The 15,880-nt window shown below is 40.5% G+C and overlaps 2 protein-coding genes across 2 annotated transcripts in view; one reads left to right on the plus strand and one right to left on the minus strand.

Moving 5' to 3' along the window:
* The window catches only part of LOC108246785, a 47,695-nt gene extending 45,760 nt beyond the window's left edge, over positions 1-1,935 (minus strand). The window contains exon 1 of the mRNA XM_017434497.3: positions 1,866-1,935. The gene's annotated coding sequence lies outside the window, so the exon portion shown is untranslated. The remainder of the gene's footprint in view (positions 1-1,865) is intronic.
* Positions 1-14,812, plus strand: part of LOC108246803 (neuronal membrane glycoprotein M6-b-like) — a 30,123-nt gene extending 15,311 nt beyond the window's left edge. Inside the window, exons 2-7 of the mRNA XM_017434524.2 lie at positions 6,407-6,593; positions 7,851-8,010; positions 8,369-8,537; positions 10,311-10,384; positions 10,907-10,972; positions 12,254-14,812. Of these exons, the coding sequence (XP_017290013.1) occupies positions 6,407-6,593; positions 7,851-8,010; positions 8,369-8,537; positions 10,311-10,384; positions 10,907-10,972; positions 12,254-12,406 (809 nt within the window). The 3' untranslated portion in view covers positions 12,407-14,812. The remainder of the gene's footprint in view (positions 1-6,406; positions 6,594-7,850; positions 8,011-8,368; positions 8,538-10,310; positions 10,385-10,906; positions 10,973-12,253) is intronic.
* Positions 14,813-15,880: the final 1,068 nt, after the last annotated feature.

Below are 15,880 nucleotides of genomic sequence, written 5' to 3' on the forward strand. Positions count from 1 at the left end.
ACCACAGCTAAACTGTTGAGATAAAAGTTTTAAGAAAGATCTTTCAAAGTAAAACCTTTTTCAGTGTTCCTGTGTCAGGATGATTTGGCTTTGAAAGCAGTTCTTGGTAAAGCTCAGAGAAAACTTTTAATCTTCCGCTTAAGAGACGAAAATCTCCCGAGCTCGAGTTTGTGTTTGTTGTCAGCTGCAGTAAAACAGATGGGGCTTCTTTTTCATCTTAACCACAGGTGATGGATGCAGCTACGAGTCTCCCTCCCTCCTCTTTATCCACTCACCTTTTGTTTTTGTCTCCCCCCCCCGCTCCCCGTTTCCTTCTCCGAGGCTCTCCTCTACCCCTGTGGGACTCTAACCATGATGCATTGTGAGGAAACTGCACAAAGATGAGTTCAGTGTCTTTAAATTGGAATGCAGCCGCAGGCAGGGACCAGATCGGCCACTGAAATATTCACAAAGCTTTATTAAAGCTGTTATTCCTGGCAGATGTACTGTGCGTACAAACAGTTGGTGATAATCACCACGAAGTTGTACAGTTTTTGTCAGGACTGTGAATCTAATCAGTCTGTCTTCTCTTCTCCCAGTTTATATGTGTCGTGCACGCATGTCAACAAGAAAACTGATGTTAAATAAATGCAGAGCATTAATTCAGGCTCTATTATCCACAGATTACAAGTACATTTATTAATATTTAAAGCCGTTTCTCTCCGCGCAGTGCATCCACTAGATTGCTGCAGACTGAAATCAAGTGACAATGAAGTTTGTGAGGCAACATGAATTTGAGGGATTATTTCACGTTGTGGGCGTCAGGTGATTGACAGGAGGCGAAGCGCGATAACAAAAGATGTCAGCAATCGGTGACAGTTTCTGTTTCCAACAGCCTGCCAGGCTTCATTTATTCAGTCAAAGTGCCTGAATGTGCTCTCTTGTCCAATAAAAAGCCTTGTGTCGAACAAAAGAAAAAAGAAAAAGAATGCAGATGCTCCATTGACTCCATCTTTTCACAATATCTTTGTGCAGAAAACTAGTATTAAGGGCGAAGAAACAAATGAAACCTTTGCAGTGAGCACAAATATTTCCCAAGGTTTTAGTTTTTAAAGATGAAAACTTCAGAGGGAAGCAGAAAATGGTCTAACCTATAGAAAGATTAGGTTCACATCAAAAGTTTGGCAACAAAAGAGCCAAACATAGAACCACAACTAACCCTAAATGACATTATTTGAGGATCATTTATCAGCTGGATCTGTTAAAAAGAAACTGCAGATAATCTATGGGTTTGATAATTTATCACTTCAATAAAACAGAGCATTATATTTCAAGTACCATGCATTCATGCAAATAATAGTCAAATCAAAAGACTCTCACTGGAAGAGAAAATCATTTTTTTTCTCATATTGTGCAGCCCTGATGTTTGGGGTTAATATCAAGTTATCCAAATAATACAATGAAGTACATGTGGTTCAAATAAGTTTAAAGATCAAATACTGCAGGCTTTACATGCAACAAATTTTAAAAAACAGCCAAAACATCTCGTTATCAATAATCTGTAGGAGTTCCTGTGGTACACTGGGTGAATGTTTCATCTCCTGAGCGTAAATTAGAAACACTGTTTCTGTTTGACCCAGTTATCGAAAACCTGAACACCCGTTTCAAGATATCTGGCCTTCGATTAAGGTTACGTCACTCCGTGCGCACGTTAGCGAGGAGTGGAGCGGCTGCGAGGGACCGCGCTGCCGCCGAAGTGGGTCGTGGGTAACACGTTGCTACGGCAACTGCCATTCGCCGGCCCTGGGGCCAGAAGCCGCTTTTTTTTTCTTCCTTTTTCCACTTACACATTCACTCATCTTTCCTCGCTCGTCCTCTTTCCTCACCTCAGTCTTGCTCAGTCCTCTCTTCACTCCTCCTCCTCTCGTTTTCATCCTTCGTTTTTTTAAGCTTTCTGCGTGGAGACAAACAAAAACGAGCAGGCGTCGGTTATCATCGTTTCCCATAAACCGCCACAAATTGAAATCCGTATTTAAGCAGGAGAACATTTTCTAGCTTTGTCCTGTGGGCTGCAACAGAAACAGGATGTTAATCCTTAATTGCAGTCTTTGTCTGTCAAATTTATTGCCATTCTGTCACTTGAACAGAATAAACGGAAAGGCCAGAGCTTTGGGAAACGTCCTCTCAGAGCTGTACGCTTTTGGTTTAGGATTGTTAAAATGATATATGGTACAATACTGTAACAGGAGCATAACATATTGTCTCGGAGATTAACTCCAGCTGCTTTCATAAAGCACAGCGGTGACATGAAGGTATATTTCAAAGCGAGAGCACAGAAGAAGGCAAGCCGGGTGAAGATAGAGGCAGCAAGGTATAAAACAAGGCAGATAGGCCAGCCTCGGTGTGTCACCTAAATTCTACTCTAATGAATAGCCCATTGATTTCCATTAGGACCGGCTCGGGCTGACCACTCCGGCCTGTCTGCTTCCCATTAGAGCGCTTTTAAACTGAGGCTGACAGTCGTAGCCAGAGGCAGACCGGATGCAGGAGCCTGCTCGGCGTTCAAAAGAAACCTGGGAATTCATCCATGAAGCTGCACGGAACCAGGAAGAAGACGGACCTGAAAAGCAGGAATGTTACGAAAGGACCGGCGTGTCGCCCGCCGCCTTTCAAGCCTGAGTTTTAAACTAAGATCGTGTTATGTTGAGAGTTGTAGCTGTTTTGGTCAAACCTTTAAAATGTATACATGATGTTGTCACGCTTAGAGCGCGTGTTGGGGATGACACTCAACTACTACCACATCAAATTTGAGCTCAATGTCTGTAAAACTGACTGAATAATAGCCATTTTTATGTTTTTAAAGTAAATTACCAGTGATAGACATCTTGACTGGGGTTGTAGATGTACATCCAATAATTATTTCCTGAAAGTTTCATTGAAATCCGTCGGGTGGCTCATGAAATGTTTAGCTAACAGACATGCAGAGCTGACTTTAAATAGTTACCGGCAAAATTTTCAGTTAGTGCTCAGAGTCTGTGTTTGAGATCAGTCTCAGGTACAACCACACCAAGTTTTACATCAATATCTGCAAAATCGGCTTGAGTTTTAGCCATTTTTATGGGTTTTTTGAAGGTCAGTCGGCTTAAATTGTAAAACTGACTGAGTTAAGGCAATTTTTGTGTTTTCAAAGGCTTCTAAGCTGCGGTGGCCATCTTGAATTGGGTTGACTGCAAAAGTTAATTTGTTGTAGATGTTCATCCAATGATTACTTCATTAAAATCCACCAAGTGGTTCAGGAGATATTTTAGTAAAAACATTATTGTCCGCCTTAGCCTTTGTGAACCAAGCAATAAAAATCCTTAAATAGCAGAACAGTCGTGGGATTCATATTGAAGAGTCTCTTTAGAGTCACATTATTAAAAAGAGACAAAGGCAGGATCACAGAGAAACTCTGGGTGATAGAAGGATTACCACACCTCATCTTTTCTAAATAAAGCAGGACACTTGCACTAGGTTACCTGCTCAGAGAGACATTTTACAGCGGGGTCGGGTGTCAGTACTCAGCAGCTTTTAACCAACCTTGTGGTCATCACTGCGTTGAGCGGTAATTGCAGCACAACGCCCTGGAGACCCGTCCCGCTCCCCAGCTCGGGATTTTGGAGCCGTCCAGCTCTACCAGCTGCACTTCTCCTTCAGCCCGCTTCCTTCATTAGCATTAATAGGATTTGGATCTATTACACAACGAGCCTCCGCTGAGTTACGCAACACAAAGTCTTCGACATCAACAGCAGCAGCGCACTTTAGAGGCAATCTGTCCCATCTTTGATTTAAAGATGGGCGTTTATACTCACTCCAACTTTCTTATCCTGATTAGAAAAATTTATTAAAAACAATTCTCCATCACGTTGCAGAAACTGGACTACATGTGTTTTATTACTTGATATACATATTTTAGATTTGTTAAAAATAAATCTAAATAGAAAGAAGAAGGAACAATATTAAGAAAGTAACATTATGGTATTGTTGAATATGGCAGTGAGATAAAGTCAGTTTCCTCACACCGATACAGTTTTGTGAGTTTATATCTCATGAACCAGCAGATGAATTTTAATGAAAGTAAATAAATTAAATATTGAGCTAAAACCTGGTGTGGTAGTAGCTGAGCACCATCCCCAACACAGACTCAAAACGCTGCACATTGGGTAATATTTTGGCTTAAAACGTTTCCTTTAACTGTTGGCGTCAAGCCTTTTTTTCTGTTACCAAACTGAAATTGTCATTAAGAAATCGTTAGGTGTGCTGCTGCCACCCATTTACTTTTGGAGTCAAGCCAATTCAAAATGGCCGCTGCAGCTAACTTTCGTTAGCCAACACAAAAATGTCTGCAACTCAGTCAGTTTTACAGATGCAGAGCTCAATTTGGCCTCACAGAACCATGCGATATTGCAGGATTCCATGCAAAAAACGAGTTGGTATTAGTTTGATATTCTGGACCAGACGGTGGCGGGCGATATGCATTCCTTCAAGGAATGCTGGGTTTTTAATTTTTTTCTCCCATCAACCACAATCTAAACTCTCAGTGGGACTTCAGGATCCATTCGACGGCCATATTTGTTGTAACAATTTTTTTTTATATATAAATCATGCAGCCCAAAATAAAAAAATTTAAAAAGAAAGCTGCAAATTTGTGACGTTAGCGTGGCATAAAACATCTAAACATACAAATCTGTATTTAGTCCTCATTTCAGGAAGCACTTTAATGCACTATATAAACATTTTGCACATTTTAGAATTTGATATATGTTCTCTGGCCTTTACTTCTGTGAGCAGAGAAGTGAGTAAGTAAAAAAATAAACAAAACAGAAAAAGAAAAATCGCCAATTTAGTACTTTTTCCTCCAGCCTGGAGATGTTATTGATGCCCGTTACTTCCCTCAGGGGTGCTTAAATCAATTGGCTCTTTTAAACCCATCAATAAAAACAGTCCGCGGGCTTTAAACACCATCTCTGAACGGACGAGTTTTAAATCAAACTGTGTCTGTTTGATGCTACAAACTAACCTTGAGGTGGTATTGTATCTCTTTTTTTTTTAGCCGTTTGTGCGCTTTATGGGTGAAGACGGCCTCACATTTGGTGTAAAAAGTCAACTTTACGTTTCAGTGAGTCTCGGTCCGTTATTCGAGTGGATGTTTGAGTGGTTCTGGTCTCAGCCGCCGGGTGCTGTATGGATCGTAAAGTGTGCGTTATTATAGAACAGGTCGCCGTGTGTCTGCAGGTTTAAAAAGACGCCGCGGCCGGTCACGTGATCGCGGCTTTACAATTAGGAGGGCTCGACGAACTCGAGAACATGAAATAATGATGCTTCAGGGTTGCCAACTGGAGCAGGTTGTCATGGAAACAGCAAAGTGGCACACACAAGACAGTTCATTTTGTCTTTTTCTTTTTTTTCCTCCTCTCAGAGTAACTTCCTGCTTTTGCCGGAGGAGTTATTTTTAACGATGGTTATATAAGACGCGGCTCTTCTGCCTTTTGTTCCCTGTTGTTCCCGCTCCCCTCCGTCCTCTTTGCTCCGAAGCAGGGGCTGCATCTGAGCCACCTGTACGTCCCAGGCTGATAACTTATGCAGGAAGCTCCGTGCGCCGCTACGGTTAATGGAAAACAGATTTATTAATTCATCATCATCATCACTCGGTAGGCACAGTTCAAACTGAGAGGATGGCTGTTCATTATTCATCAACTTTTTGGAGATTTAAAGGCTTTAAAGCAGATTTTTAAGACTCTGCTGCCTAATTTAGTAGGTTCTTTTAAATCAAAACTGCAAATAACTTCAACATATTTGTGCTTTTCATCTTAAGAGTGTCATTTTTATTTGCCCTATTGACCTATTTTGATCTCTTATTACTTTAGATCATAAATATCTCTTTACAAGAAGAACTACGGACAAAAAGAGCCTTTTTTATGTGAGGATAAGAGCATGTAGTGCAGCATGCATGTAAAATGCAGCCCTCCCAGCTGAGCCCTCTCTCTCACTGTGAATGATGCTATGATTAGCTGCTCGACATGCCTGACAGAGAGAGAGATGTGCTTCTCTCAGAGACGAGCGTTACGCTTCTGAAGTTTCATTCAGCCCCGGCAGTGTACAAACATCCCCGCAGGTTTCTGCTCCAGTGAGACAAATAAATAAATAAATAAGAGCCGCAGCAGCGGAGAAAAAGGCCACTGAGTTTTACACCGAGTGTCATCAGCAGGATCGCACCGCTGCGGTTCGCTCTTTGCTCTTTCGTTTGCGGTTGAGCCTTTTTTTATCATTTTGTCTTCCTCCAGATCTGACCTACATTCTTTGTTCTCCTGCCTTAAAGCTTTCTGAGCGTTACGCCGCCTTGTAGCTGAACTGAGCGCTTGTTTGTCCCCCCCCCCCCCCCCTGCAGGATGCTCCGAGTGCTGCCTCAAGTGTCTGGGCGGGGTGCCCTACGCCTCGCTGGTGGCCACCATCCTCTGCTTCTCAGGCGTGGCTCTGTTCTGCGGCTGTGGGCACGTCGCGCTGACCGGAACCCTGACCATGCTGGAGAACCACTTCTCCAGGGTCACCAGCGACCACGCCACCCTCGCGACTGTGTAAGTCCCCCACCCCCACCCGCGCCTTTAAAGGCCTTTTGTTAACAAACGTCTGACACCAAATTAGTGCGCAAAGTTTTGGAGGAGACCAACTGTTGTTGTTTGTATTTAAATGCCAGTGTGACCTGAGTACCCAGCAGGTGCCAAAATCTGTCAAAGAGAACCGACAGCAACCCTAAAAACTAGAAAACGACTTCAGTTTTAAAAGCATTTATGATCAAAACTTGCCGTCACGAAGGACGATTCCATTTGAATGTGTTTACATTAAACCAATGTGATCAGCAAACATCAGCTGGCATAAGCTGCTGTTTTTCTTTAATGTTTTGTCCAAAAACAGACAGGTAACATAACAAAAAGAAACAAATCCAAGAAAAAACAAAAACTCATCACGGTCACTGACAGCAATTCCAAGAAACTAAAAAAACTAAAGGAGCAAAGATGTTTAGGTATTACTGTAAACGAAAGAAATGCCAACAAATAAAAAGGACAGAGCTTACCGTTTATAGTTCTGTCAAATTAGACATTAATGATCATCACAAGCTGTTGTTTAAAGTTATCGAACATTACCCAGCTAAGGTTGACTAATATTTGTCGCCACGAGCCTCCGGTCGTTTCAGTTTTTGAAGTTGATCAGTATTTTGCATCATTTACTGAAATAAATAACTCAAACATTTGCGAATGTTACCCACCAACTCAATTTGTTGAAATTTGTTTTGATATAAAAGTTAGAAACAGTTCAGCTTTGATGAGTTCAGCTTTTAGCTACTGTTTGGCTAAGATTTAACTCATTTAAGCTTTTTGCTACTGATGTGCTAGCTTTAGTTTGCTGATTTTAGCTTTTAACTTCAATTTTACTCTATGGTTTTACTCATTTTAGCTACTGTTGTGCTTAGTTTGGTTTTTAGCTACAGTTTGCTAATTTTAGCTTAAAGCAGCAGTTTTGCTGAATTTAACCTTTAGGTACTATTTAACTAATCTTAGTTTTTGGCTAAAGTTATGCTAGTTTTAGCTACTGTTTTGCACATTTTAGTCACTTGCTTCAACTTTAACATCTTAGTTTCGGCTTCTTTAACAAACTTCGGCTGTCATCCAGAACCTCAACATTCACCCTAGAGTTAAAAAACAACTTTTACAACCAGATTAAAGTTCTGTTTCACCTGATTTCCTGATAAGATAATAAATGATCTTTCTGCTGTTTTTGTTCCTGAAGTTGGAGACATTTTGACATTTTGTCTCCGTCTGTCTGTTTGTGTCCAGGATCCAGATCTTTCAGTACATCATCTACGGCATTGCCTCCTTCTTCTTCATCTACGCCATCCTGCTGCTGGGCGAGGGCTTCTACACCACCAGCGCCATCAAGAAGGAGCTGCAGAGCGACTTTAAGACGACCGTCTGCGGACGCTGCATCACCGCCTTCGTACGCCGCCGCAAACCATCACTTACACTGCAGAAATAAATCAAACTTCGGGTGTTTTAATCAGGGTTTCGCCTAAAATATTAGCTTCTCAAGGCCAAACAAGTGTCAGAGAATCGCTGGAGAGGGATTTTTAATCACGTAGACGTAAGACGGACCCACAGAAACGCTCCCACTTGAGTCCCACTCGAGCCTTCGGGGTTTCTTTGGCACAATTTGTCCTTTCCAGTCCAATTAGGTCAATCACTGCAGATGTCCGGTCCCGTTAGCATAAACACAGAATCTGATTCATGCGTGGGTGGACGCTGAGGCCTAACAATAAAAAAAAGCATCTAAAATCTCACCTCCTCGCTCTCCGCAGTTCATGTTCCTGACCTACATCTTTGCCCTGGTCTTCATCGCCATCTTCTGCTTCACGGCGATCCCAGTTTTCCTCTTCTTTAACATGTGGAATACCTGCGCCGCCATGAGGTCTCCGGACTCCAACATCACGTCTCCGGCCTCCATCTGTGTGGACGTCAGGCAGTACGGTCAGTAGCTGGGATTAAATTAGTTAATTATACTCCTTATTGCACACAGAAACATTATTTTAAGTACGACACCTTTTGACAAAACTGTATTTTTCTTGCATCACTGCTAAACTCTTAAAATCTATAATTCCTCTCATCCTTAACTCGTGAAAGTCGTCCTTTTCTGAATGTTTTCGCCCCAGCTGTGGTTCGCGCACTTGATTCTTATTAAAGATCTTCGTTGCAGCTACATCGGATCAGGTGTGCTGGAGCAGATACTTGTAAGGAAACTGGGTTGTTTTGCAATAAAACAGACGAGTAACGCTGCTTCTCAGGACTGAATTTCTGTTTTTCGTTTAGCTTTAGCCTCTAAAATCCTGTGGGGCTTCATACAGTAGTTATAAATCACGATAAAAGCCAATAACTTACAAAATCGGGGTTATTTTGATCATAAAGACAGTATTGAAGAAAGCTTTTCCCTAAATAATTTGTGATTTTAATCGTTTATATGAAAAACATTGAAATAAGACTCCTTTCTTGTGCAGCTTGTTGTACATCATCTCTGAATCTTAAACTTTTAGTTTCAGTAAAGAAAACATGATCCGTGTCTTCAAAATGAGCTCAAACATGAAAACATCCCTTATCGTGTTTCTTTTTGTGGATGGAAACGACATAATACGCAATTTTCAATGTTTTTCATTTAAGTGCATCATCTGTGATAAAAAAAATAACCACTAAACGTGCATCAGTCACTACTAAAGATCTACAGCATAATCTGTAATAAATGAGTTAAATCAGCAGAGTCACGTTTTGTTGCCAACGATTACGAGTCGTTTGTTTACATCCGAACACTTTGGACGGTCTCGACGGATATGGAGTTGGTGAAATAATCCCTCGGATGTGAACAGAGTCAGATGGACTCAGAGTTGACAGGTGGAAAGAGAAAAGGTGAAGTTCTTTGTCTGAAAGCCGCGACGACGAGAGGCGGCAGGAGCAGAGTCGCTCTGAGGGAGCATTAAAGACGACGATGGGGTCGAATTTAGTTGTAAACGAAGGCGAGGAACATTTGCTGTTTTCTAACACAAACGTCACAAAAACCCTGATGAGTTTGAGCTACAATGACCCCCCAAAAAACTAATTTAACGCTGTAGAAATTGTTAGAAGCATAAAAATTTACACCAAAACGACTGAAAAAGTTGCGTTTTTCGACAGCTATTATCACTTTAAAGTCTTACAATCATCCTAAGGGGTAAAAACAAAATTTAATTTTGAGTATGGGTCTGTTTCTGCATGTGTGGTTCAGTGTTTGGAGGCTTAATGTACAGCATGTGACCCACATCTGAAGGGCAGCTGGCCTGCTTACAAAGTAGGATGAGTCTCACATATGCCTCATTGGCTTCGGTGCTCAAGTATTACGCCGCATGAAATATTAACCCCAATTACTGGCAGCAATCAAATTATTGTCAGCAGCTCAGATGAGCGATTGGGGTTTTTAACGAATTTCTGGTTTTGTTTAAAGCTTCTAATCCATCTCCTGGTGCGTTTTTTCGGCCCTTTTTTTTTTCTTTCAAATCGGTGAAAATAGTTTCCGCAGAACGAAGGGATTCAGAACGGTGACCCATATTTTTTTTTGCAGCAGCCGCCGCCCCGTTTCCTTTAATCTCTATCTGAGCCTGATTCATAAAGCCCTCGATCGTACGTTGTCTCTGCGGTGGAATATATATAAAAAAAAAAAAAAAAAAAAGAAGCTTCTTGTCTCACTTCGGTGACGTCTCCATCTCTTTGATCCTGCAGGTCTCGTAGCCATGAACGCTACGCCGGGAAAGGCTTGTGGAGCCACACTGGGAGATATCTGCAACACCAGCGAGGTAAGAGGACACTATACGTTTTTATTTTTATTTTATTTTAATCACCCGCTGCCAGCTGAACTTTAAAACACACAAAAATGGCTCCAAATCGGTCAGTTTTACAGATAGTGAGCTAAAATTTGGTATCAGTGTCGCTGAGAGTTGCCCCTAAAACATATTTTGAGCTCTAATAGATCGTGCAAGATTGTAGTTTGTTAGCAAGATAATTAATGAACTGGATGGGGTTTTTTTTATGAAACTCTTAAGAAATAATCATTAGACCTACCTCTATAGCTGATTTTTATTGGAGCCAGTTCAACTGGAAATGGCTGCCACAGCTGAGAAAAGAAAACAGAAAATGGCTGTAATTCAGCTTTACAGATCTGATGTGGTAGTAGCTAAGAGTCGCTCACACCTCGTGCTTTAAAGCGTGACGTTTCACCGTTTCTCAACACGAGGTGATCTTAAACGGCGGGTGACATGCATTCTTTTTTTTTTTTTTTTAGTTTCTCTCTCTCACTGAGTGTTTCGTGTTGTCCACAGTTCTACCTGTCCTACCACCTCTACATCGTGGCGTTGGCCGGCGCCGGAGCCACCGTCATCGCTTTGGTAAGCTCCTCCCGCTCGAAATGCGCGCGTTGCCATGGCGTGCTCACCGGTTGCCGTGGCAACCCCGCCTCTCTCGCATGTCATACTATCAGCTGAAATCCTGCCCTGCAGCCTGTAGCGTGTGTGTGTGTGTGTGTTTTACTCTACTGTGGAGGCGGGCTTTTTTTTGTGTGTTTTGTGTCCAGGGAAACAAGAAAAAACAAAAACCACCTCTCTACAGGGTCACCTGCAAGGCTTTTTGTTCTTTGAGGTAGAAATGATGCTTTATTGCCGATAAATATCATATTTTTCTATCATACCAAACATGATTTATTTGCAGTTTAGCAGAGCTGAACACAATCCAGGTTGTCAGCTAATATTTTAATAATACCACTCGCTTTATTAAAGATCCCACACACGCTTTATTAAAGTAAATCTAACAAGATTTGGTTTCATAATCTCTTCAGATACCGTAACTAAAACACGTAAAGCCAACTGGAACGCATAAAATATCCGGACACTGTTTCTGTTTCTGCTGGGAGTCCATTAAAATCCTCATATAAAAAGAGCTTTACCGGTATTTGAAGCCCTCTTCGTGCATCCAGTCGACAACCTGAAACACAGAAGCGTTAATCGTTAAGTTAAAACATTTAACGGAAGCCTGTGGAGCTGTTAGCCAACCTCCTGGATGGGAATTCCTAAATTAAAATCATCTGTAGACGAGCACAGTCAGGGCTCCTTAAAATAAGTAGTATAGTTCTGGAATCCCACTATATGTTTGAGAAAAAATAAGCTATTTTTTAATTATTATTATTGCTGCTCCTTGGTTTTTGTTCCATCTCGTCTCAAATAGAAACTAGTTTACAGCTGGACATGATTTCTATTTTAGAAATAATCAGTTTTATTTAAAATAAATAGATAAATAATGAGGCCAGTGTTGAGAACATTTAACCTAAAAAGTTTCTATACAGGTGTCAGTTTTCTAATTAAAAAGAAAGTAAAATTTGTCCTTTTTTTTTACTCAATGGCACTAAAAGCCTCTGAATAAGGTTATTTCTGCAATGGGAAACGAGAGCAGGATTTTTACAGAAAAGTTCTTCTGGTTCTAAGTCAAATGTTTGTTCACACCAGAAACCTTAAAGTCGTCTTGATGATCTGTGACTATCTGTGACTGATGGCTGCACCTTAAAGAGTTAAAGTTTCTCCTCTCCTCATCTCTGTGAACTCTTGAACGGTCGGCAGAGGACAAGAGACGGGTGGTTTTAATTCCTTTCCGTGTTTTTTTGTTTTTATTCCTCTTAGATCCACTACCTGATGATTCTAGCAGCCAACTGGGCCTATCTGAAGAGCGCCGTCTCCACGCACGAGTACCAGGACATCAAGACCAAGGACGACCAAGACCTGGAGGCCGAGGCGCGCTCCAAGGAGGGCCAGAACTCCTCCTCCTACTCATAAGGACATGACATCCTGTCCAGCCATTGTCCATCTCCTGTCCAAATCTCAGCCCCCACCCCACCACTCCTAACACCCTCCCCTCCCTCCGATAAAAAAACAAAACAAAACAAAAAAAATAAATAAACCACCTCGGTCATGTTCGATGGTCCGCCCCCCTGATCTCCTGACTCTCCATCCTCTTGGCTCCCGGCGACGCTTTCGTCGCGGTGGAGGTTGCGAGCGCGCCGCGCCCGCGGCGGGGAGGAAGAGGATGGAGGGCTCGGGAGAAGCGGCAGGGCCCCGTGACGGAGGCTGATGCTTCGGAACGGGAGGGCTCGCCCCGCCGGGGTGGAGCTCAGGTACAGTACATCGGGTTCGGAAGCGCCTCCTCCTCCCTCCCTCCGTGTTTTGTTTTTTGTTTTCGGGGGGCGGCGGCTCGTGAACGTGGCCCGGCTGTGATGGCCTCGCGCCCTGAGCCAACACAGCCTCTCGACACACACCTCCTAACAGCTTCAAATAATTTAAAAAAACTAAAAAAAAAAATCAACATTCTTCACTGTCTGCCACTGAAACGTCAGACAGAACTTCCTCTGGTTTTTCTTTCTTTTTTTTTTTGGTGTTTTATATGCATATATATATGAATATAAATATATTGTGCGAATGTGCGTGAATGTTTTCTTTTTTATTTTCTCTGAAATGTATGCCAGGTGTTATTACGATCTCTTCTTCTTCTTTATGTTTTTGTCCCCTCCCTCCCTCCTGCTTTACTTTTTCCTCCATGTTTAACTTTTTATTGCAAATGCTCAAAATACATCGTTGCACTATATAAAGACTTTAAAAATAAAATTTTAAAAAAATCACTCAAACCAGGCCAAACCCTTTTCCTATCCCTCCTAAACAACAACAAAAATAAAGGATTTAATTCATGTATCTCAAGGATTATTTTTGCATTTACATGAACAGAATTTATTTAACCACTAAATCACTTCAAGATCAGGAGGGGAAGTAAGCTTATGATGAAGAAATAATTTGGATAAATAGGTAAACACCTTCTTGGAGTCAATCGAATGCAAACAACCACGTCAAACTATCCTTTTTATATATATTTATATATAGTTTTTGCGACATTCATCACCAGCTGAAATAAAAGTCAAATATATCCGGGTCTTAAAAGAGACGCACACCTCAGGTATCAAACCCAATCTGATTTATGTTCCTTTCCATAAATCCTTTCCAGATTATTAATCTGTTCTGTGTGGATTGAACGCCGAAACGAAACTGGTTCCTCCTTTTCAGAGCGAAACCCACCTGTAAATAACCGAACCACCCAGAACACAGCCAGTGTTTCACCACCACCCCCCTCCGCCCCACAAATATATGTAAATGTACCCTTTGAAATATGTGTTTAGCGCTCAAATACTAGTTCTGCATTTGGTATAATAACTGTAACGTAACATCTTGGATGATATGTCGTGAGAGGGATTCAGTGCAGTCATGAAATATGATGGATTCAGGTGATTGTGATGTATGTTTTAAAAAGACGTGACAAAAAAAATGATGGGAACTCATATTTTTTTTAATATTTATCAGTTTTAGGCAGCTGTGATTAAGTATTTTATGGAATATGTTTGTGCTAATTTTTGAAACGGTCAGCCAAACGAGTGGAAGAGTTTTGTTTTATTGTTTTACTTTTTTTTTTAACGTCATGCCTCTCAAAACGAGCCACAAAGACTGTTTTTTTCTTTTTGGGGATGTTTACACTCTTGAATAAAACGAGTCAGGAATTTTCATACGTCCGTACATTTTATAACCAGATTATCGTTTAATAACCACATCCTGATCATTATCGGTTAGTGAACCCCTCAGTAACTCAAACAAACAAACAAACAAACAAAAAAAACATTGATTAAAACTAATTTCTTGGACTTTGATGAGATGAAGCATGTCAGTATCGTCCATGTGCGCAGCTGTCTACTCTGTATAAAAGCAAACAAAAAGAAAAAAAAAAAGGACTATATTGCCATGTGTGTTATGTTTGATAAATATACGTGCTTTGCCGCCAGGTTGATGTAAAAGGCGAATTTCAATTTCCTATAAGCCGACGATGCGTGTCAGGGTGTTGTTGTTACCTCGTTATTTGCATGAAGGAGACATGACTGTCTTTGCGGTTTTTTCAGGTGATGTGTAGTCATTTGTACTGACAAATATGGTAGGCGGTGTTTGCCCCCCCCCCCCTTCTCTCTCTCCCTCCACCTTAATCTTTTCTAAAGAAAACTCCATTGTACTTTGATGGCATTGTAGTCCCTTGTAGGTGTTTCATCATTATGGTATTTCTTTTTTTTTAAGTTGGAAATAGTTCTATGACTCCTATATAGTGATGATTTTTGTAACCTTCTCTAGTAAAACCGATATTTTTTATTATCGTGACGTGCGTGCATCCTGCCTCTTTCTTGAATTTGTGTTTTTTTTTTCCTTTAGAACAGAAACCGGCCTCAAACGGTGCAGCCTTTCAGTTAAAATACTCCAACAACGAGGCACAAAATGCACAAAACTAACTGATTTAAGCACCTATGGTGCATAAGGTGCATAAATAGTGGTGATCTTTGGGTCTTCTTGCAGCGTTTCATTAAAAAACAAAGATAATTTAAGTATTTGTGAAAGAACCAACAGGAAAAACAAACAGATTCAGGTTCTGGTGTGACCATTTGTAAATTATGGAGGTTCTTTAAGTTAATTTTGTATAATAATAATAATAAATCACAAACATGCCACAAAACAAGAATTCAAGCTGGATGTAATAGTGATTCCATTTCTTAATGCCAGAAAGTTGAAATTTTACAACAATGATAGTTTTGCGGCATGTCTGTGCTCTCTTTTTAGCTATTTATACAAAATAATCTGAAAAAACATCCTTCAAGAGAACTGATTCCATTAATTTTGCCAGGGTTTGTGTTATTCTAATGAGTTTTGGGGGTTTTATAAGCAAAACAATGACAAAATACATTAGTACCTACCTTAATTCCTAATTATTTGGACTTGCTGCATGCTAATAAGTTTATATACTAAGATATGTTAAATAGAGCATTTAGTATGTTACCTTTAGACTAATATTATGTTAAATTTTTGTTCTGCTTTCACATTTTACTGCACACGGTTTACCAAGTAGTGACTAAACTGTTTATTTTTTTTCATAAAGTAACTGTAAACTACAAAAACATGCTTAAGTTATAACCAGAGGGCATGAACTATATATCTAATAGCATTTGTTACCTAAAAGAACCTATTAAATTTACTGTAATATGTGTGAACAGTAAAAAGATTCAGTTTTTTTCTCTAAAACAATTAGTTCAGAGAGCTTTTTGTAATATTTTGGTTTGGCAAGTATTACCTACATCTTTCATTTTTCAGCTAAATTAATATTTTAGGTTAATTCCAATGAAGATAAAGAAAACTGACCATTTTTGCTCAAACAACATATAAAAAGAAGTAAAATAT

Source organism: Kryptolebias marmoratus, linkage group LG23 (genome assembly GCF_001649575.2).
Source record: "Kryptolebias marmoratus isolate JLee-2015 linkage group LG23, ASM164957v2, whole genome shotgun sequence".
Taxonomy (NCBI): domain Eukaryota; kingdom Metazoa; phylum Chordata; class Actinopteri; order Cyprinodontiformes; family Rivulidae; genus Kryptolebias; species Kryptolebias marmoratus.